Source organism: Telmatherina bonti (genome assembly GCF_933228915.1).
Source record: "Telmatherina bonti genome assembly, chromosome: 8".
NCBI lineage: Eukaryota > Metazoa > Chordata > Actinopteri > Atheriniformes > Telmatherinidae > Telmatherina > Telmatherina bonti.
In genome coordinates, this window is record NC_136626.1 from 12,396,225 (window position 1) to 12,418,684 (window position 22,460).

The window sequence follows — 22,460 nt, forward strand, 5'->3', positions numbered from 1 at the left end:
GAAGTTTATTTTCTGGTTCAACACATACAGAAATAAAACTCTGAACACACAGGACTGTTTTCATGATGCTGCCATCTCTGCCTTTTTCTTTTTAGTGTGTTTAGTCTTCATCACTTTCTTTTTCAGCTGTCCACGTTTCTGTCTCTCAAGGCTCTCCTGGATTTTCGCTTTAAATTTTTTCTTCTGGCTCTTGATCTTCTCCAGCTCGGCCTTCCTCTTGGCCTCCAGATCCGGATCCTGGAACAGCATTAGGGTCACAAATCAGCCATGGCTATTAGTTCTGTCTGTCTCACAGGTAATATCTCAAGTTAAAAACTCCACAATGTTTGATGCCATGGGCCACAATATGTCTGAATGTCCAATTTATTCCTAATTTCTGGCTCAAATTTCCCAAATTAAGACAAAATCTCAGGTGCCACTTTGTTTACACTTGTACCTTATATTGTGCTGGAACACTCTTAGCTTTGATTGTGGTAAACCTATGCTGAAGTGGCACAATATTAATTACTGGTAAAGATCTGGATGGAGTCTTCTCCAGTAAGGCTCAGTTTCTAGGTTTCTCTGCACATGAGGCAGCCGAGCCGAGGTACCATGGTTGATGTTTCTGTTCCTTACTCGGTGCTGTGAAATAAAACTTCACACAACTTGTGTCTCTTCAGGTTTACAGATGAAAGTAACCTTTGTATTTCAAAGCAGACAGATGAACGTTTCTGCTGTGAAAAAGAAGTGTACTTGCCTTCCCCTCCAGGATCAGCTGTTTCCTTTTGTTGATTTCTTTCTTCTCATCAAAGTCTGTTGATTCAAGTTTCTGCAACACAAACGTTTACACTCAGAATGATCTATTATGCTTTAAGTTTTTACTTAAAGTTTATATTTTAGTCACATTCTACCATTTTAACACATTCTTGTAGCACTAGAATGACATGATGGGGTAATAACGGAATAAGAGGAAAATATTCATACTATTTCACACTCCCGTCGGGTCACGTTGACTTGTGTGAGGATTTTTAAGACTTCTTTTTCTTCTACAGGATATTCCTTTAACTTTGTCTCTGTGGAAACATAAACCAGATTGTGTTACAAAAAAGCCCAAATAAACCTGAACCGCAGACCAAAAGGGTTAAAACTAGGGATGCACCGATCCACTTTTTGGGAGTTCCAATCCAATATCAATATCCGAAATTTGAATATCTGCTGATACCGATATTTGCCGATACCAAATCTGTTCATGTGAACATCATTCTGACTATGGTTATTATTGCTGTTATAACTGTGTAAGATTTCATTAAGTTGTAATAAATTACCCATCCTTTCTGAAGTTACCTCAACAATACAAATATAATAACATCACAGATCTAATAATGTCCAGTTTCATTTTGATTTGGCACATTTTACACAAAGATCTAATTTTAGTGTAGCAAAAAAATGTCACATTTTAACATTCAAAGCGTTTATTTCTTATAAAACACGGCCGAAGCATGTCATCAAACACATCTGCGCTGGCTTGACTAGTGTGGTATCGAAACACTTTCATTGATACCAACTACGAGTACACACACATATGGTACTGAGCCCATACAGATCCAATAATTAAAACGGAAAATTTTAGCTGCCAAGACGAGGCCTGATCCCTAGGCATGAGCTCATCATGCATCTGGTTTCCTGAGCACTGGTGTCAGTTTTGTAATGAAATATAGAGCATTGTCATTTCTTTCCTGTAGGTTAATGTGAGAAGCTTGAAGTCAAGCACACTCCCAGTAGGAAGTGGGGTTTCATTATGTCATGGCTACCTGTCTTACAGATATGTCCTTACCCACGTGTTTGTTTTCTTGTTATTGTTATAACTAAGCAGCTTTGGTTTAGGGAACATAATATTATAATGTAGCTTAAATCAAAGTAACTGACAGAAGCTTTTCTTGCTAAATCAGTTAAATTGTATTTATTATAAACCCCTTTTATAGCGCTGAGACATTGACAAGCTCAGCTGCAGCATGTCAACACAGAGCTGGCATCACTTCTGCTTCAGAAGGGTGAAACAGAGTCGAGCGCGACATCACAACTGCCTTCTTCAGGTCAGAGTCAGACAGACGCCACTAAACCCGCCGTTCCGACTTTCTACTACTTCCCCAGGTGACCTACTTGTCTGCTCCTCAATGGCATGAACCAGGTGGATGTCGTACTGCGTCACCAGTGTGATGGACACTCCGTTCCGCCCTGCAGAGGAACATAATGTTGAGTTTTCTTTTTCTACGCTTCCTGGTAATATTCCATGCAAAGCTGCTGACGGTTGGCAGCACCTGCTCTGGCTGTTCGCCCAACTCTGTGGATGTAGATTTTGGGAAGGCCGGGTGTGTTGTGGTTAATGACAACCTGAACAGTTGGAATATCCAAACCCCTGAGATAAGGAGCAGAACAGTATCAGAGCAACACAGCTGTGGTGCGTGCACACTGGCAGGAGGCTTGGCTGCTCCTCACAGCAACTTACCTGGCGGCCACGTCGGTCGCGATCAGGATTTTATAGACGCTGGCTTTGAACTTGGCGAGGTTTGCAAATCGTTGTTTCTGGAGGGAAACAAAAACAGCTGGTTTCATCTGCTTTCACCTCATATGGTTCCTACATTTCCATCCGGTTGTGTGTCTCCAACTCTTTTCAGAACGCATAATTCCCACATTCTCATTGAGTTCAAGCATGACGGATCAGCAACGCAGAACTGGATGCAGTTAGTCTTTCAGCTGAACGTCTGGCAGCTGCTGCCATGGTAACGGACTATGTTCGGAGCTGTAAGATAAAACTTTGTAAGCAGGGATGCTATTTAAATAAATCTCACCTGTTTCATCATGGAGTGCAGGGAGATTGTTGGAAAGTTAAATTCTCGCAGCATCATGGTGAGAATCTGGCAGTTTCTGGAAAAAAATTATAGAATTATTCATCTAAATGGATAAATACATTTTATTATTAGTTATTGAATTGTTAATGAAAGCTAATTATTTATATTAATGACAAAATATTAGTTCAAATTAATTTTTAAAAAAAAAAAGTATCTTAAAAGCTCATTGTTATTTGTTGACTCCAGATCGATCTCAGTCCAGACTCAAAATCGGACAAACTTCCGTTTTAATTGCAGGATCTTTGTAATCTGGATCCTAAACGTGTGTTTAAATCTCCAGCGGTTTCTCACTTGCACGTGTTGGTAAAGATGATGATGGACCAGTCGTCATGCTCATCGGTAAACGTCTGGATCAGGTGGACGAGGTAAGCGTCCTTCACCTTCTCTGCTGTGAGGATGTATCTCTGGTCCAGTTCCTCCACAGTCCGTGTTCTGGCAAGAAGAGTGTGAAAAAAAAAATCACAATCATATGAAGATGAAAATGAAAATGAGGCTTGGAAGTTTCTTTAAAAAAAAAAAAGTTTTTATTTTAACCAAATGAAGAATAGAAATCTGAGCAGACATCAGGAGAGAATCAAACTGATGATAAATAAGTTCTGCTACTAATGCATTTATTTAAACTTTTATTTTCCCTGATAACCTTTTACACAAACATATGCTCATTTAATCACAAGATTTGTATAAGAAATGCATTTTATTTGCTCCTCAAGTTGGCATGAGGCAGAAATATCGAAATAAACACGGTGAAGAATGCTTACTGCCTTCACGCACATTTAAGACAGCAGCATGCAGCAGATGTAGGGAACAAATAAATAAATGAAGCTGAACAGTGTTGGAAGTTGCCTCAGGAAGGCAGACGCAGGCTACTCACTCTGATGTGCTCTCCCAGAAGAAAGGTTTGTTCATAGCGATGTTCTTCAGCTCCTGCAGGGTGTCTGTCAGCGTGGCGCTGAACAGCAACGTCTGACGTTTGGTCGGCAAGATCCCCATAATCACCTCCAGGTCTTTGGTGAAGTCGGTACAACCCTGTTCCAGCAGACGGTCTGCCTCATCCAAAATCTAAAACAAACAAACAAAAAAAAAAGGTAGAAAAAAAAGATTTTATTATTTTCTAACTTCTAACAAATGACTCAGTTATTTCTTTGTAAAACAAATCCAAATATTTTGAAAAAAAAAGAAAAAGTCTTGGGAAAACTTTATAATAAGTACACACTCTGAAGCATTTGTTAATCATTAGTAAATACTGAATTAATCTTTTACAAAGCATATTTCTGACAGTAAAACTAATTTATGGTTTATAAGAACAGTTGTAGATGTTTTACTCATTATTGATAAGCTGCTTAGGAGTTCAAAATTCCTGAATTAATCATTTATAAAGCAAGTTTCTGACTATAATGATTGGAAGATACCTTCTAAACATTTATTAATGTTGTACTCTTTTTTTTTTTTTTTTTTTAATAAGCTCATCCACAATATATTTAATTATTATATTTTCATACTGTTTAATATGGATTCAGCATTTTAAAATCTAGTTTCACATCATTTACTAACCAGTTAGGACTTTTTCTTGTCCTATTATATGTAACACACAGACAGCAAAGGGGCAGCAGTGGACGTGGTGAAACAAAACTATGAAAGTATTCATTTCAGTTTGTTTTCGTACCACCTGGTTAACAAACATGCAGGAAAATATATTCTCCCATCTACCAGCTACATGACCCCAGCATCCTGTTCCACGCCTCAACTTTACACACTGTAACGACACAATTGTGCTCAACGATGCAGAGTCCAATCTTGCATGAAGTTCAAACATCTCATGAACCGCAACATCACCCCCCCCTCAGTATGTTTGAAGAAAGCACAGGCAGCGTAAAATCTAGTTGTATAAACTGCAGCTTCCAACGCATAAAACACACCGAGTGTTTGGTTGGTCTCTTCTGGGCTTCTATAATAACATAATTATAATAATAATAAATTTTATTTATAGGTAGTTTTAAGGTAAGCTCACCATACAAAAAGGGAGATAACAGAATACAGGGAAAGATGTAAAAACCCAGAAACATCTAATAAACTATAGCCAAGCAGCAGAAGGTTCTCGACCCCATGGCATGCAGTAGAGAGCAAGATGGGAGATGGGAGAGGAGGATCTGAGAACCTGGTTTGGTATGTTAATGTAGGAGGAGTTCATTGAGATACAGAGGTTGTTGATGGTGTTGAAGGTTAGAAATAAGATATACGGATGATGCTGAATTTAATGGAAACCAGGTGAGCTGCTGCAGAACAGGTGCAATATGACTGAAGGAAGGGGTTCTGGAAATAACACGGACCAAAGAGTGGAGGGCTGTAAGAGCAAAGCCCCTCAGCCTCTAGTTGTTAAATTAATCTCCAACATGTAAACAGAAAACGCTTTCAGAACTCACCAGGAACTGGATCTTGCTCATGTTGAATGTGTTGGAGCTGCGGATGTGATCAGCCAGTCGGCCCGGCGTTGCCACCACCACATGAGGCTGGTTGGACAGCTCCAGGGCTTGGCTCACCATGTCTGTCCACAACAGGCCACAGAGGAGCATGAAGAACTGTAAAGTTCATGCCAGCTAGGAACAATCTTCTCTTTTAGTTTAGAACAAAGCCAGCGATGCATTGTTGATCACATGCAGACCATGACGCCAGAATATATATTTATTACTGTAAAACAATTTGTGCTGCTGAAAATGTTCACACAGACCTAAAGTTAATGTAAGAGATGCCAGACTAAATAGTCTAATGGCATTAATAAACATGTGCATGATTCATATTAGTTACCCATTCCTCCGACTATGATGCAGTCTCTCAGGCCCAGAGGCTTTCCCAGAACTCGGAATTGTTCTGCAATCTGATAGGCCAGCTCCCTGTTTGACAACACATTACAATACGTGGACAGTAAAAGAATCAGTTATCTAAACATAATTGTTCAGATTGTATATCAGACATTTCCCTTTTTTAAGGCTTGGAAGTTGGTTTTTATACTTGTGGTTAGATTCAACATTGGGGTATCATCAGATGTTGTGGTTTTAACATCATCCAATAACCTTAAAACAACTCCATCAGTTGTAAATCACGTTTTCAAATCAATCAAAAAATACATTTCATTTCTATGAATATTTTAGGGGTGGGAAAATCAAATTGAAAAATTGAAAACCGGGATGGTTTTGCTTCACAATTTTAAAATCGATTATAATTTTTTTTTTTTTAAATAAAACAATCTTTTTTTTTTTTTTTTTTTTTTTTAAATTGAAATAAAAATAATCCATCACAAAAAAAAAAATATATATATAACATTTTTACTTGTCTTCTTGGGCATTATAGCAGCAGAATGATGGTCTGGATGCTGAGTTGTTTTTTCTTAGTTGAAATCAAGATAAATGACGAACAAAAAAAAAAACAATTTTTTTTTGGTTTTTAATCTACAAAAATCAGCAATATCAACGAATTATGAGAATCGCAATTTAAATCGAATCAGCACCCAAAAAATTGGAATCGAATCGATTCGGGACAAAAGCATATCGTCACAGCCCTAGAATATTTACAAATAAAAAAGGGCATCATGTCCAGTCACTTCATATAAATGCCTTGAACATAAAGGGTTTCTATGTCTACAGACCTGGTAGGAGTCAGCACCAGGCAGAAGATGCCATACGGGTCCTCTGACAGCTTCTGAAGCACCGGCAACACAAACGCTGCAGTCTTTCCACTTCCAGTTTTGGCACAGCCCATACAATCCCGACCTGTGACAGAAAACACAAACGCACGTGTCCAACCCATATTAATCAGCCCAACACTAAACAATTATTGCATTTACGCTGACCAACATTATCATTTTCTCATAAATAATAAATACTAAATGCGGAGTCCCTGATGTTCATACTTTTGTTTACCTTGTTGAAGACAGTCACATAAGTTTGGTGGGTGTACACCTGTAAGTATGAACTTACTGGGGGTTCCTTATTTAAAACACAGAACAGCTATACCGACAGGGGAATTGTTTTTAGGACGACAATGTTCACGTCCTACCTGCAAGGATGGCTGGTAAGCAGTTTTCCTGGACAGGAGTGGGTTTGTTGATTCCCAGCTGTTGACACTGTTTAACCAGCCAGTCTGAGAGGCCCAACGACGACAAATCCCCCATTTTCACTTAATACCGGTTTATGAGGATCAATGCCAACTGTTCTGGACGTGTCGTGACTAAATGATAAATTAAATACTTAACGTCGACAAACAGTAACACATCCTCGTGTTTACCCCAACGTCGCAGGGTGATTACGTAATATTGTGACGTCTTAAGACTGCGGAAGCACTATTTGTCGCCCCCTGCTGGACACGGTTGCAATGGTAGTCACATCTACAGACAGACAGACAGACAGACAGATAGATAGATAGATAGACAGACAGACAGATAGATATAGTGAATACCTATTAGTTCATGAGTGATGTAAACAATATTACATCACTTTCATATGTCCCTCTCTCTCTCTCTCTCTCTCTCTCTCTCTCTCTCTCTCTCTCTCTCTCTCTCTCTCTCTCTCTCTCTCTCTCTCTCTCTCTCTCTCTCTCTCTCTATATATATATATATATATATGCACGGTGGCACAGTGGATTAAGCGGTTCAGAAAATGAATGAATGAATGAATGAATGAATGAATATACATATATCACTCATGAACTAATATTTTGTTGAACAATCATGTGAGGGATTCATTGCATCCAGCATTTTCTGTAACTGTAAATCTGTTCAAATTTATCGTTGGGATGTATCAGAAAAGTTAAAGGACTGTTCAAAGACAGTTTAACACTTAAGCAGGCTTTGGATTATAAAACACAAAGATAAACAGACTGATATGCACCTCTTTTTTAACTTGGGATGTATTATCAGAACAGACATTTCTAAAATTTCATTTTTGTTCAGGGAGCTTTTGGCTCCACTTTACTTACAATCTACTATACTTTCAGAAATATCCATGTCTTATACACTGATCAACATGATCAATCACTCTGATCAATGATGCCATATTTTTGCGAGTATGATTAATTTATGACGCAGGTTTTTAAAGCTAGTCTTTATCATTTGCTGACCGCTTTGTGCTTTGGTGACATGTAGAGTTTTGAACAGCTGTGAGTTTTGCATTACAAAATCTGGCAAACAGATTTTGGTGTATCGCAAAGCTCCCAGATAATCCTCAATGGTCCCACTAAATCCCAGAGATGTGTCTCTTTATATTGGGTTATTTATTTCTAATTTGTTAGTTAAGTTTTTTTTTTTTTTTTAATCTTTCCATTCAAATTAAGTCCTCAACACTCAGATCACTCTCCTCTATTGTTCTTTATTTCCTGTGACTTTATTGAGACCTGCTGCACATTTCAGGATTGTCAGTCAGGAAGTCAACACTTTCTCTGACATTACATCATGTCAGTTGTGGTCTGGCTCTGCTTTTACTGGGTAAGAGTGACCACTGCTGTGAAAGAGGGTATTTTCATTTTATTAATGGCCAAAAGCACTAAATCCATTCAGTGTACAGAGGATCATGGGCTCAGAAAAGACTAATCAGCTACTCAAACATGACTATGGTTTGTTTCCAAGCCATACAGCTTCTCTGGACTCAGGACAAAATGTTTTTATATCTGACACCTTGCTTTAAATGTTATTTTTCTGTTCATCCATAGCGTTTATAGCAATACACATAAGATAACATCTTGTACCTAAGGCTGTTGTTTAACCACAAAATTACCTTTCAGTCATTTAATAGAGATCATCTTTTGTAAAGGTTCACCTTTCACAGCTGAATGATGAAGTGACGTCGAGTTTGAGATCAATAAAAACCCTTTTTCTCTCCCTGTGGCAGAGAAATCAGATCGTGTCAGGTTGTTTATTTCATGGTCTGTTTCACCGTGTGATAAATAACCATTAAGGTGCCAAAATGTCATACATCATAAACAGCATTTTTGTTCTTCACAATACCCTTCTAGCCCTGTAAAAATGCACCCCAGGCCACACAAAGTGTTAGCAGCATTCATTTGTCATTTCATATTTTGCATCGTCCTTAGTGTGTCATTTCATACTTCTCCTCACATATAAAGCTCACCATGACTGTGATGGCAGCATGAACTGCCACACCAGTAAAGGTCTGGCAACTTTCTTGTTTTTTCAGTTATACAAACATCTTTAAATAGACACGTTCATTTTTTTAGATTTCATATTTTCATTAACTGGGTTGACAGGGGGTTAACTGACTGGGTGCACACATTTAGTTAACTTACATTGTCACCTTGTTGATTTGGTTTGCTTTTAGTTAATATACCTTCCCTTTGAGATCCCAGTTCCTGTGTTGGAGTTGTCCAGCCTGCCAAAGAAAAAAGTCCCAGCTGCACTGGAGTTCCTTAAATCAGGCCAAGGCCCAACAGGGCTCAGCCATTTGTTTAGAAGGGAAGTGTAGGATGGGTTTAGGTTTTTCTATTTATTGTTTTTTGCATTATTTGGAGTTTTCAGACAGTTTAGATTACTTTCTTAGTAGGTTACCTTTAACACTACACCACAGGTGTCGAACTCCAGTCCTGGAAGGCCTGTATCCTGAAGGTTTTTGTTGTCTCCATTCTCCAACACACCTGACCAAAGCTTAAAAACAGGTTGACAAGAAGCTACTGGATGCATTTGATTCGAATCAGCTGTGTTGGTGGAGCAAAACAACAAAAACCTGCCGGGTACCGGCCCTCGAGGACTGGAGTTTGACACCCCTGCACTACACTGATTAGTTAAATTTATGTTGTAGTTTGGTTAGAGCATTGTATTGTTCCCCTTGTGTGTTGAAATGGCCTGATCAGCCAGTGTGTATATGTGTCCCTCGTGTGTCAGCTTGTTAGGTAAATTAGTGTTTCAGTTACTTATGTTAACGGCTATGTTGAAGTTTGTTTCTTTGACCTCTTTTATGGGCCCAAAGTTATTGTCACTAAAAGATTTATTTTGATATTTTTTGTAGAAATAAATGTAGACATCTTATTTTTCTAAAATTTCTTGTGCCTCTCTGGGCTTTTTTGGTTCAGTCCCATGACCAAGCTCCATTGTACATAAAAGATCTCATAGTTCCATATATTCCAAAAAGAGCACTTTGCTCTCAGAGTGCAGGTTTACTTTTGGTTCCCAGAGTCTCTAAGAGTACGATGTGAGGAAGAGCCTTCTGCTATCAGGGTCCTCTCTTATGGAACCAGCTCCCACTGTGGGTTTGAGAGGCAGACTCCCTCTCTATCTTTAAGATCAAGCTGAAAAACCTTCCCTTTTAATGAATCTTATAGTTAGGAGACGAGCATCTCCTGAGGTTGGACTCTGTGTGTATGGGGCCCAACTGTCCAGGTTTTGCTCTTACAGTAAGGGGTAGTCTGGCCATCCATTACTGATGCAGCCACAGGGACGTCACCTGATGCACTGAGTAGTACCTTGCTTTTTTTCCCTAATGTATAAATGTATGACATTTCCTGTTTCTGCAGGTCTTTCTGAATAAAAGAGTCTGTACATGTGGATCAGTCTTTCCTGTCCTCTCCAACCCAACCAGTCGAGGCAGATGGCTGCCCTCCCTGAGCCGGGTTCTGTCGGAGGTTTTCTTCCTGTTAAAGCGGGAGATTTTTCCTTCCCACTGTCACATCATGCATGCTCAGGATGGGGAATTGGAGCAAAGTCTAGATTTGATGCAATCAGTTGGTTTCTATTAGCTAGGCTATTTATGAATTGGCTTAAACTGATGTGTCTGTAAAGTGCACTGAGACAACGTTGTTGTGAAGTGGCGCTATACAAATAAAGCTGAATTGAATTGAAATATTTAGAGCACGATTGATGTGTGTTGTTGTGGATTTGTATCTCTCTGATCATCCCCAGCTGCTCTGTGTGGATTTAAAGCTTTAGTTTTCACTGGCTCTCTTTGCCTTTTTGACTCAATGACTTTATCCAGACAGATATGTATAAAAAGGACCTCAAGGCCCTTCTGATTTGATGTGAGGAAAAGTGTTATCCAACATTTTATATGTGACAGTAAAGATAAACACAGTCAGATACAGTCTGCGACACACTGAGCAAGGATGCTGATATAACATATCAAGCCAAGAAACGGGTTGGACTCATGTTTATTTTCAAAAACACAATTAATCAACTGAGAAAAATAAATAATTCATTTATTTATTCTATTTTCTTTTTCTTTTTTTTTTCTTTTTTCAAATATCTGTGTGTATATGTGTGTGTATCATGTGACATCAAACAACCATATTTCCTTTTGACTTGATGCTCTGTTGCTCTTGAGTTGCTGTCATATTACAGACTGAATGATCCCGGATGACATTCGGTGTTTTCTGGATCAAGCCGACAGCTTTGATTGACCAGAACAACACAGAAAGCCAAATCTGTGGGAACAGATGGACTGACATCTCAGCGCAGACTTCAGGTTTTCGTTGCGTGTCACAAGTAAATCAAAGGGTTTGTCTGTTTGTCACCTTTTTCAACAAGGATTCATCTGATCTTCTTTACACTCTGCAGATGCATTTCCAAGACCCAAGGCTGTCAGATGAAGGCTGGTTTCATCCTCTCCTGTCATCTACCTCTGTCACACACTGAAGTTCCCTGCTAAAGGCCACTGACACGTCAATGTTTGCTGGTGATAACATGTTCATGAAAGGAGGGACTCCACCAGCATTGTAGCCTTGTAAAAACATATTTTTTGGTTTATTTGACAGGAACATTGTACATTAATAGACATAATCATAAATTTACCTTAGTTAACCAAATGTTAAATTACTTCTGCTGTCCCTAGGCAAGGAGAAAAACAATAAAACTAATAGCAAGATATAATTTCACACAAATACAAACAACAATGAAGATAAATGTAAATACAAAATACTATGTACAATGCAAAGTCGAAAATATATTAATCTACAATGGGGAAAAACACTTAAAAGTATTCAACACAATTTTATTATGACACAAGAAGATGGTGATGAGACCTTCTTAAGATCAAGAACATCACACCATCCGTCTATTTCCAGTAAACGTTGGTCATTTTCTCTAAAGAAACAGCTGGCGGTCTCTGTAAAGTGTTTAACTTTAAAGCTAAACTGCATTGGATGAAGAGTAAATGATGTGGTGTTCGAATGTGCAATTATTTGTTGAGCAAAGAGTTTCTCTGCAACATTAAGCACTGTAGGAAGAATACTGATGTCTGTAATTAGCAGCTGACACGGGATCGCTCCTAAGAAATGGAATGACACCTGCTGATTTCTAGACTTTAGAAAATGTTGCCTGGGAAATTGAATTATTAAGATTGTTGCTTACTGGAGTTATTAATATGTGACTAAATTATTTCAGCATTAAAGTATCTATATTAAAAATAATCCTTTGTTCTGAATGGTTTGAGAAATGTTATTGTTTGTGAATTTTCCTGTTCTGTGACTCTCCTTGTGCAGAAAGCTGGCTTTAAAGTATTTAATGGAGAAACGTTTATATAATTGTATGAAAGAAATGATTGAAAGCATTAGCCACATCATGCTTATTGTTTATAAGATATCCATTTATCTTAACTTCTATTTATTTCATTGTTATTTTATTGCTTTATATTAACAGTGTAAAATATAACAGTGTTTCAACATAAAGCTCTTATCATTCAACTGGCCCAACAGCTGATAACACCTATTTTAGATTCGGTATTTATGCATTAGTTAAATATCCCAATGTTGAGATTATTGCTTTTTGAAGTAAAAGTTGGTGTGGCAAAGCTGGTACGACTATCTAAATTAAAATATAAATGTTGTGAAATACATTAAATTTGCAGCAGTTTCTGTCCAGCTGCTTTCCAGAGTGAAGTCCAGATGTTAAGAAAGGCTAAAATAAAAACACTTGCACATATTAAATTAATATTAACCTGCACAAACATGTCAAGCAGAGAAAAACATTGAGAAGGAAAGGCTTGTGATCTGTAGCGTGTGTAAAACATGTGGAGATAGTGGGCTGGCATGGTCATGGGCAGATTCTAGTGTTAGCTACTGGGTCACCAGTGTCGCTATTGATGATGGGACAGGAGACAAATGCAACCAAGTGGATTTTGAAGTGTGCAGGGATAAACTGTCTGCTCAGATGTAGCCACATGCAACAAAGCTGAACAAACAACACACACACACACACACACACACACACACACACACACACACACACACACACACACACACACACACACACATAAATAAATAATTAATTAAATAAATATATATACATATATATTCTGTAATACCACCCAAGAAAGATAAAGCAAAACAATCCATACTTCAGAGAAATATTATCTGCTTATTATTTTGTCAATATGTAGTGAAAGCAGCTCTTAAAATGGTTGTAACTTCTAAGCCTTTTACTCAATTTGGATATAAAACTGAAATATAATGCAGGTCAATTGGTCCATCCCTCCGGCCAATGAATATTAAAAAGATTCCACAATTTCTACTGGGATCTTCACCAGGAGGACTCATCTGTGTCTGTAAACCAAACTGCTGCAGGTGATTAACGCCCTGTGTGCTCAAGGCGTATGCCCGGAGAATCAGCCTGGTCTTGCCTGGAGCATCCAGCTGTGCTGCAAACTGCCTCAGAACAGCCGAGAAGTGTCTCCCTAAACGTGCACAGAGGCTGTTTGCACGTTTACACAGAGATCTGATGTTCCCTGCTGCCTCCATGCAGTGAAGAGGAGCAGTCAGCTGTATCTCGGTAACAGGCCACTGAGCAGCACGATTAGTGCTTCCATTGCTCTTCCACTACATTTGAGGCTCTTCTCTCTTATGCTCAGCCAGTATTCATATAACTAAATGATACATTTGAAATCAGTGGTGACTCCTAACCAAAGCCTGTGTGTGGAACAAATGGTGTAAGGAGCAGTTTTTTAAACACAAAGAAATGTGAAGCAGTTTTGTAGGGACAACTGTGAAGTTTCAGCAAGCCTATTAAGGGATTGAAATAGATTGCATGTCTCTACTCTTTTTTAATAAGCAGCTAAATGAATAATTCCATCTCCTTTCTTTTCTAAACAAGTCAGACTGAGCCACATTCCCAGGGATTTGAAATAAATTCAGGTTTAAAAAGAAAGGCTTCTTTTAAAAAGCAGTCCAAATCAATGAGATGATACGGTCCAGCAATTCAAGAACTAATCTAATCCATTAGAAATGGATAGTTTTCCCATCTCTGGAATCTCCTGTGGGCTCCACAGAAAATAGGCAGTAAAATGTGCGTTTTAGTGTGAGGACAACTTTCTGCTTCGTGGTTTGGTCTGATATTCTGCTGGCACATTTGTGTAGAATGCCACTTAAATGTGACTTAAAATATGTATTTGCTTTTTCTATTAGTATATCACAATTATCAGATTATTAGATTACTTTAATAATCAGTTATCAGCTCTTAATCAACCAAATTTTATTTATATAGCACTTTTCATACAAAAGTAGCACAAAGTGCTTCACAAAATAAAAAGCAAGAATAAAACAAGGTTAAAAACCCGCATTCACATACAAAAATATAGCATTTGCTCAAAGTCTAACACATATACTCACTTTTCACACACACTCACATAGATAAAACACATAAAACACTCTAATCTAACCAATCTTAGTGATCCACATTGGCACACTAAAAAAAAGTAAATAATTCAAATGAAAATCATAAAAGAAAAGTCTAAAAATATAACTAATTAAAAGCCTGATTAAACAGATGGGTCTTGAGCCGACTTTTAACAACCTCAACCGTATCCATCATCATCACTTGAATGAAATTTGAATACATAAACATTTTGTGTCATTTTAATGCAAATACTTGACAGATTTACAGCAATCAGCTTAATACAGAATGGTTTACAGTAAGATGACTGAGTGCATGTGAGAGTTGTTTGTTTACTGAAACTTTTGCAGTAAATCTTCTGCTCCTCCTCCAGTATTTCTAACCGCTTCGGGCTCGTATTACGCCGCACCTCATAAATTCGCGCAGTGGGGATGCTTAACGATGTCCGCAGGCAGTTGTCACATATTGTATTTCAGTCTGACGTTTTCGAAAGTGGACATGAGGAGGTGGTGATCAGTACTGCATCGAGTCCGTTAGATGGCGCCGAAGAGGCTTTCTTGGCCCCTCTGAGATTGTTGAATGGGATCCCAGCGTGATCTGGCACAGCGGTGGGAGGGGAGCATAACACACAAGTTCTGGAGGTGGTTTATGCCAGAAGCGGTCTGCTGTCCGACTTACATCGACATTAACTCGAGTGTCCGGTTCGCAGAGCTTAGCCAAACGTTCACGGTGCGTAATTACGCACGGGGTCGACGACGCGGTGCACTAACCGTGGAAACCCGCGGACAAAGGACGGGCAGGCTGGCTGGAGTACAACAACTGACTTCAGTGGAGAGGAGTACCGTTGGAGGGGAAACGGGGGGAATCTGGAGTCGGAAGTGATTTGTCGTTTTTTCTTCCCCAGAAATGTAACGCAACATTCAGCGTTTCAGTCAGGAAACGAAGCGTTTTACACGGAAGGATAGAAAAGGACTGAAAGAGTTCGTGAGTGGAATTTGTCCCAAAATCAGCATCCAGATCCTCGGAGCATGGGGTAAGTTAGACATTTTCGCTTTAAATGCGTCTGCTGTCTGGAAGTGTGGACTCGGGTTGGGGAAGCCACGGTGGGTTAAAAGTGAACTTTGTGGGGACTTCTGCTTCTTCTGAGCATGTTAGGCATGTTTGGTCCGGTTGGGCTGCTGCATGGTGGAGCAATAGATAAGAAGTTTGCACGTGACACTGTTCTGTTTTCTTTGTTTATATAGAGATTCCCGATAGCGAGACCCTCCATGTGCGAACCACAGAGCCTGACCCAGTTCCCTCAAGTCTCGTGCTCGTTTAAAGCTTTAATGACAGACATGACCGCAGGAAGGTCGAAGTCAGATGTTGAAATCTGCTGGATATTTGGGTGATCAACGGGAATCAGCTGATTCAGCTGTTAAGCGGTGTTTAATGTGATCAAACGCACAGTCCACTCACGCATGTTACAGTAAACAGAATCGCTGCTATTTTCTCTTTTGCTTTTCATACACACACACACACACACACACACACACACACACACACACACACACACGAGCTCCTACATCCTGTGAGATAAATTCAGCTTCCACCACTTCCAGGCTGGTTGTTGTGCAGGGAGGGGATTCTGCGTGGGTTTTTGTTTGGACTTTCTTGGTGACACTGCACTCAGTGTAATTTTCACTGCATTTGTTTGCTTGTGTGTGAAGTTACATCGCCTCCACCTTGGTTGAAACACACTTGAGTTGAGCTGTCAGTCTCCGACCTCAGGGCCAGTTTTGACACTTTAATTGAGATACTCTGTCCAACACCATTGCCACCAGTAATGAGATTTGACTCATTTAACATATTAAAATGTACTATTAGCTTTAATTTAAACCCCATTCTGGTCTTATATTCTATATATACAAGTCTTGAGGTGACACTGTTGGAGGATTTGGTGTGTAAATTCTTAACCTGCAGTAGGTTTGCCAGTTTGCTTCCTAGTTTTCCAGTCACGGGACCCCACAAGGGCCAGTTTTAGAGAAGAGCTGTTTGAAGGCCTCAGTTGAGTCACACAGGAACTAATAATGCGTACACTTCTCTAGTAAATTACATTTTTATTCTGAATGGGTCAAATCAAACTTTATTTGTATCGCGCTTTTAATACAAAAGCATACCAAAGTGCTTAACATTAAAAAATTAAAAACAGTTTCACACTTAAAAACACACACACACACACACACACACACACACACACACACACACACACACACACACGTTACCCACACATGCACACAAACCCAACCCTTCCCCCTGACCATTAATGCCAAAATAAAAACTAATAACTTTAGGATTCTGTCATCTGTATCGGAAGAGCTTTGAGGAGAAGAACTTCTTTGCAGTCCCTTTAAGCTCCAGTCAGTCACATTCTGCTCAAGATCAGAGCTGTCCAGTTCTGCTCCTCAGAGGCCACAATCTGCAGATTCAGATGATTCCCTGCTCCAACACACCTGATTAAAATGAAATGTCTCCTCAACAGCTTGTTATCAAGTTGTGTCCAAGCATGCTGAGCCATTAATCTGTTTCAGTGCACCACAGTGGGAAAGTCGGCCCTTGTTTTGTCAGATTTCTGGTTGTTGTAATCCACCTTATAGAACAAAGTAAGTCTTGATTTAGAACTGCTTAATGACATAAACACACAGGTTTCACTCACACACAGATGCTTGTGTTATAGGTGCAGATTATTTTAAAACCCTCACCCTCATCAAGTTACCCTTTTACAACCGAAATATTTGATTTGATGCAAAAGCAGCCTGGCATCTGTTATTTGCAACCTGTTTAAAACAACATGTTGGTCTAATGTGAGTTAAGAGGAGTACCTGAACGCATCTGCAGCTGAGTTTGGAAGTTTGGGGCACCCGATGATTCACCAGTCTGTTCGGACTGAGAGACGTGATTACGTGCAGTCACTGAGTCTGTTATGTGGAATTCATGAGGCAAGTATTTCGAGGCAGCACTCAAAACCTGTGATTTTCTGCATTACGCTGACTAAATATTCTCTTCAAACACTTCAAAGCAAAACCGAATGTATTCTTTCTCCCTTCAGGGTTTTTCAGTTTCTTAAGTGCATCAGAACTTAATCCGATTGGTTTTTACCAACTTTATACTACTTAAAGTGTGTGCCGTGCAACTGCTTTGTGTGGAAAAGTTTTGGCTTGGTGGCAGGAATAGTACTGAACCCCAGAAAACTTGCATCATGAGGAATAACTTGACTGCAACACCTGAAACGTTCTGCAGATGCACTGTTTCACCTTGTAACTTGGATCTTCTTTCTTCTGGTTCTGCTGCAGAGGAGTTGTCTGCGAGCTGTAAAATGTACCCGCTACACCGTGAGAGGTACAAACACACCATCGTCTTTGTGTTGTGGTTGTGCATGTCAGGGATGGGCGATATGACACGTTTTAGTATCTCAGGAAATATTTCTCAGCTTTAATTAACCGTAACTGGCATTTTCAATCCTCCCTCAGCAAAAAAAAAACAAAAAAAAAACATTCTCATCACTGAGGTAATTATTCATGATTTATTAATAAGTGTGACAAATTTAGACATTATCCACCCCAACCCTTCCAAAAAAAAAGAGGCAACTGTAGAAATAACTTAATAATATTACAGAGATTGCTGAAATAAATTAAAAATGCAACATCGATTAGTGGAAATATGATGGTGAAACTGAGAAGAACTTCTATATATGAATGCATTTGGTCTTTGCTTGATTTTTCTGGAATTCAAACGTAAGGTATTGATACATGAGAAATAATCTGCCCATCCCTACTTTATGAAATATTCATTCCTCTTTGAACAGAATCCACCATTTTTTTCATCCCTGTGCTGTGATGTTAATCCCTCTCTGAGTATCTGTGCAAACTGCATCGAGTTGTTGTTCTACAGACTGGAGGCTTCATGCTTGTCATGGTGTGCAGATTGTTGTCAGCACGTTGTGCAGCTCCTGCTGTCATCGCCTGGTGTCCTTTTTTTATCATATCGTCCTGCTGTCACTCACTCCACTGCAGCTCGGCTGCTCCATATACCGCTTGACTGTTTAAAGTGTTTATCAGTGCATCATGATCTACAAGCTCTCTGCTTGTTTTGCATGTCAAACCTTGATGTTTAGAATAACTAAAGCTGTCTCACATATGATGTGCTGTGCAAATGTAGTGTTTCCTTCTGATATGCTGTGAGGTGAATACACTGTGTAAACATCAATCCATATGTGCATGAGTTGACTGAAGTGAAGCCGTTCCAGCCTCAGACGATGCTCACTGTGAAACGCAACTTTTAGTGGTTCAGGGTTTGATACCAGATGTTCTCATTAAGTGAGGAAAATACTAAATATTCCATGTGTCCATTTCTGGCAGCGGATCAGGTGACCAAACACAGCTCTGTTTGCTCACTGAACACAGTTTGCACTGCAGAAACCCGCAGACTCACCAGAGGATTACTGACAAATACCGAGCTCACTTCAGATCTGCCCCTCAGAGTCAGTTTAGAGCTGCAACGATCTGTCAATCAACAGGATATTAACCACTTCTTCTCATAATCCACTGAATAATCTGCTAAATGAAAATGCAAAGTGTGGGTGGCAGTGGAATGTTTATAGCATCTTTTTGACATGGAAGATTGCAAACTGAGCATCTTTAAGTTTTTTCCTGATATTTTATAAATAAACTGACGCATTAAAGAAGTAATGTATCACTCACACTTGGTAAAACTGTGGTTGCTTTGTCAGGTTAAATAAGATATTTTCAACCTAAACTCACTGTTTATTTAACCTCAGTATGATCCCATCAAAGTGCTCAGTTTAAGCACTTTCCCAGGAAATTTACTTCTGCTTGCTGTAGAAGAGAACAAAACTGAAACCGCTTTTTTGGCTTTAAACTGGCATGCATATGCAGTAGGGTGGGAAAATAGAATGGAAAAATAGAATCACAGTTTTAAAATGAATTTTTTTGTTAAAAAATGCATTTTTTTTCAAATGAATAAAATTAATCTAATATAAAATTGCCATTTTTATTGTTTTTATTGATCTTTTTACTTGTCTGCTTGGGCATTATAGCAGCAGAATGATGGTTTGGCTACTGTGATGTTTTTTCCAAATTGAAATAAATAAAAAAAAGACTAACAAAAAAAAAAGTTTTATACAATTATTTTTTTGTTTTTAATCTACAAAAATCAGCCATATCGAAAAATTGTGAGAATCACAATTTAAATCAAATCGGCACCCAAAAAAATCTGAATTAAATCGAATCAGGACAAAAAGCATATCGTCACAGTACTAATATGCAGTATAAATATGGTTTTCAGTAACTAAGCTTACATTGAACACTTTCGATCTGATTGAATTTCCATTTATGAAAATGTGTCATGTACACACCTCGGCTAATACGATCAGAAAAATCTCTCATTGCAATCGAGGAGGTTTAAACATTTTCACGATGGGACCAGCAGGAAAATGTAAGTGTGTTTACGTTCATTCTGATCATTTCTGTAGTGGATGTTGTTTCTGTGCATGCTTAAACCATGTGGTGGTGAGGCAGCGTGATGGGTTTCAGGAAAGATTTGAAACAGAGTTGGACTGTGGCAAACACGTCTTTGTTGGAAACTGTAAGCGTTATTGATGATGTCATCCATGTAAACGTGTCAGCTTGAAACTCTGATCAGATTTATCTCACATTAAATATTTGCCCAATTAAACGCAGCTGTTTTCTCAGCATTAAAATAAACAATTTATGGTTGTAATGTTTGTTATCAGCAACATACTGGACCATATGGACAACTGTCAAAAAAGATGCATTCGAGGAGAACAAGTTGACGGCTGATCTCAGCTCAGAAGAACCAGAGAAACAGCGAAACATGAAATTCTTTAAAGCTCAGAATTGGAAACAGCAGCAGCTCACACAGATTTAAAAACCAGTCATATCAAGCATTCATTTTCTGTTTTTTCTTTAATAAGAAAAACAAAATATCTAGACCAAGTATTTTTGTGCAGTTGAGTTTTACATCTGCAGTTCAGTCTGTTGTGGAGCCAAATTCTCAGAAGTCTTTATTCAATAAGCAGCTGGAGCCTGTTTTGGGTTCAGACGTGTGGGTGTGTCAGGACTACATCGGGCAGTGACGTTCTCTTGTAACTCTCAGAAAAACACAGAATATGCCTATTACCCAAATTGTAAACTAATCTCCTTAACTGAGAAATGCACATCTGGTTGCTGTTAAGTCGCTTGTTTTGCAGCAGGCGTAGCACTCATCATTATTAAGTTGAACTTGTATTATTCTATCAGTATGTCATTTCTAGCTGAGTCTACAGCACAGAGGGCATTGAAACTTGGCTTTCAACGTGCATGTAATCACTTAATCTGCATCATTATACGTTAAAAACTGTGGAGTGTCTGTGTCCTCCCACAGGCCAAGGAGAAACCAGCTGCTCTGAGCAGAGGAGCTTTTTAATTGCTGTTTAGGAAACATGCAGAGTAGTATGACTAACCAGTCATCAAGGCTCTTTCTGTCGTCCTTTTCATTTCAGCTTATTTATTTGAAATGAAAGTATCTAGCATCAGAGAGATCAGCCTTTGTTTCTGTCCGTCTCACTGACCTTCATCCTGTATTCACTGAACGCTTTGCCTTTGGCTCACCGTCACAATTCCTGACAGCTGCAAGTTATCAGTCTAACTCCTGGAAGAGGAGCTGACCTTCAGACAAACGTAGCGCTCCTCTTGTTAAGAGCAACCAGTGCTAACTTTGTGGGGTGTTTTATTTTTCTGCTGTGCTTTTTAAACTTGAATTTAAAAAAAGCAAAGAGCTGCTTTGTAAGTTTTAAAAAAAAAAATTTTAACAAAGAAAAAGATTGCAACTTTAAGTCTTTAAACCAGGTCTTCTTTTGAGCCCGAGCAGGAATCATGGCTTGTATTGGGTTGTGGTGTGCGTTGCAGATATGGTGGCTTGTTGAGGAGCAGTATGAGTTGGCGTTTCCCTTCGCTGAGCTATTTTGGTATGTAGTTGTAGCGTGTCATGTTGCCTGACTGTGCCAGAAGGTGGACACGAGGCTCAGAGACTCTCAGAGGTGAGAAGAAGTAGACCCTTAAAGAAGAAGTGCTGTCAGAGGAACAAAGGGAAACGGCAGAAAAAAAGAAAAGCAAGAACACTAAACAGCTTTGGAAAACCTGCAGGCTCCTGTAAGGGTGCAACATTTTAACACACAGATGGCCACAACATAATGCCCAGCTGTATCTGGTTAGACAGATTTGATCTCTGTGCAGGTGGTTTCAGAAAGTAGTAAAGACCTGCTGGGTGACTAGACATTAAAAAACTGGACGACCCCGTTTCACAGAAGCTTCACATCTTCCGAACTACACGTTTGGCTTCCCTCACTTAGACAGTCCTAATGTGGATCAAATAGTAAGTTTTACTTTGTCAATGAGGTGACTGAAAAGCAAAGCAAAGGGGAACAAAAGAGTCATGTTTGACAATCTGTACGACTACACAGTATTATGTTTCCAGGCAACAGCAATTTTGCAAGCTATCGATTTGATTAAAGGAAAAGTTAACACTTTAATTTCACATATTCACTAGTATAAATGTTGAGTTGTTTTATTCTTTTCATACAGAATTCAGCTGCTTCCACACTGCTTTATGAAAGTCATTATTTTCAGTTGCTTGTGCCGTGCGCTGATAGTCTGCTGCTCTATTGAGAAAGCTTACACACGCCAAGTAGCTTGATGGGCTTGATGAAAGCCTGCACAGCTAATAAACACAAGGCAGCCAGCCATGCACCAGAGGTAAAATAGAGGAAGGGCTGATAGTCTGTGATTATTATCTCTGAACTCTATGGTGCAGTTTGCAGATTGCATGGAGAGCTCAGGAGGAAAGCATCGTCCTGGGGGAAAAAAGTTTCCATTCATGTTGGTGTTTTCTTGCTGGTGGGTGATATGTATAAATCCATG

At 39.1% G+C, this 22,460-nt stretch overlaps 2 protein-coding genes across 3 annotated transcripts in view; one reads left to right on the forward strand and one right to left on the reverse strand.

Moving 5' to 3' along the window:
- Positions 1-55: 55 nt before the first annotated feature.
- ddx49 (DEAD (Asp-Glu-Ala-Asp) box polypeptide 49) lies at positions 56-7,167 on the reverse strand. Its single transcript, XM_079245333.1, has 13 exons — positions 6,939-7,167; positions 6,529-6,652; positions 5,691-5,776; positions 5,309-5,430; positions 3,760-3,947; positions 3,180-3,320; positions 2,829-2,904; positions 2,486-2,562; positions 2,298-2,395; positions 2,140-2,214; positions 964-1,052; positions 737-808; positions 56-237 (listed from the first exon to the last, which is right to left on the reverse strand). The coding sequence occupies exons 1-13, from the start codon at positions 7,051-7,053 to the stop codon at positions 61-63; spliced, it is 1,440 nt and encodes a 479-aa protein (XP_079101459.1). The 5' UTR covers positions 7,054-7,167; the 3' UTR covers positions 56-60.
- Positions 7,168-15,169: 8,002 nt separating this feature from the next.
- The window catches only part of LOC306759762 (homer protein homolog 3-like), a 57,648-nt gene continuing 50,357 nt past the window's right edge, over positions 15,170-22,460 (forward strand). Inside the window, exons 1-2 of one of the 2 annotated variants that reach the window (XM_079245488.1) lie at positions 15,170-15,517; positions 17,817-17,862. In XM_079245488.1, the coding sequence (XP_079101614.1) occupies positions 17,840-17,862 (23 nt within the window). In that variant the 5' untranslated portion in view covers positions 15,170-15,517; positions 17,817-17,839. The remainder of the gene's footprint in view (positions 15,518-17,816; positions 17,863-22,460) is intronic. The other variant, XM_079245489.1, reaches the window with a different exon arrangement.

Coding starts and splice junctions, on each gene's coding strand:
- ddx49 (XM_079245333.1), bottom strand. CDS start 7,053: ATGGGGGATTTGTCGTCGTTGGGCCTCTCAGACTGGCTGGTTAAACAG. Junction 2,396..2,485: donor GCGACCGACGTGGCCGCCAG/GTAAGTTGCTGT, acceptor TCCTTATCTCAG/GGGTTTGGATATTCCAACTG. Junction 809..963: donor CCCGACGGGAGTGTGAAATA/GTATGAATATTT, acceptor TTTGTGTTGCAG/AAACTTGAATCAACAGACTT.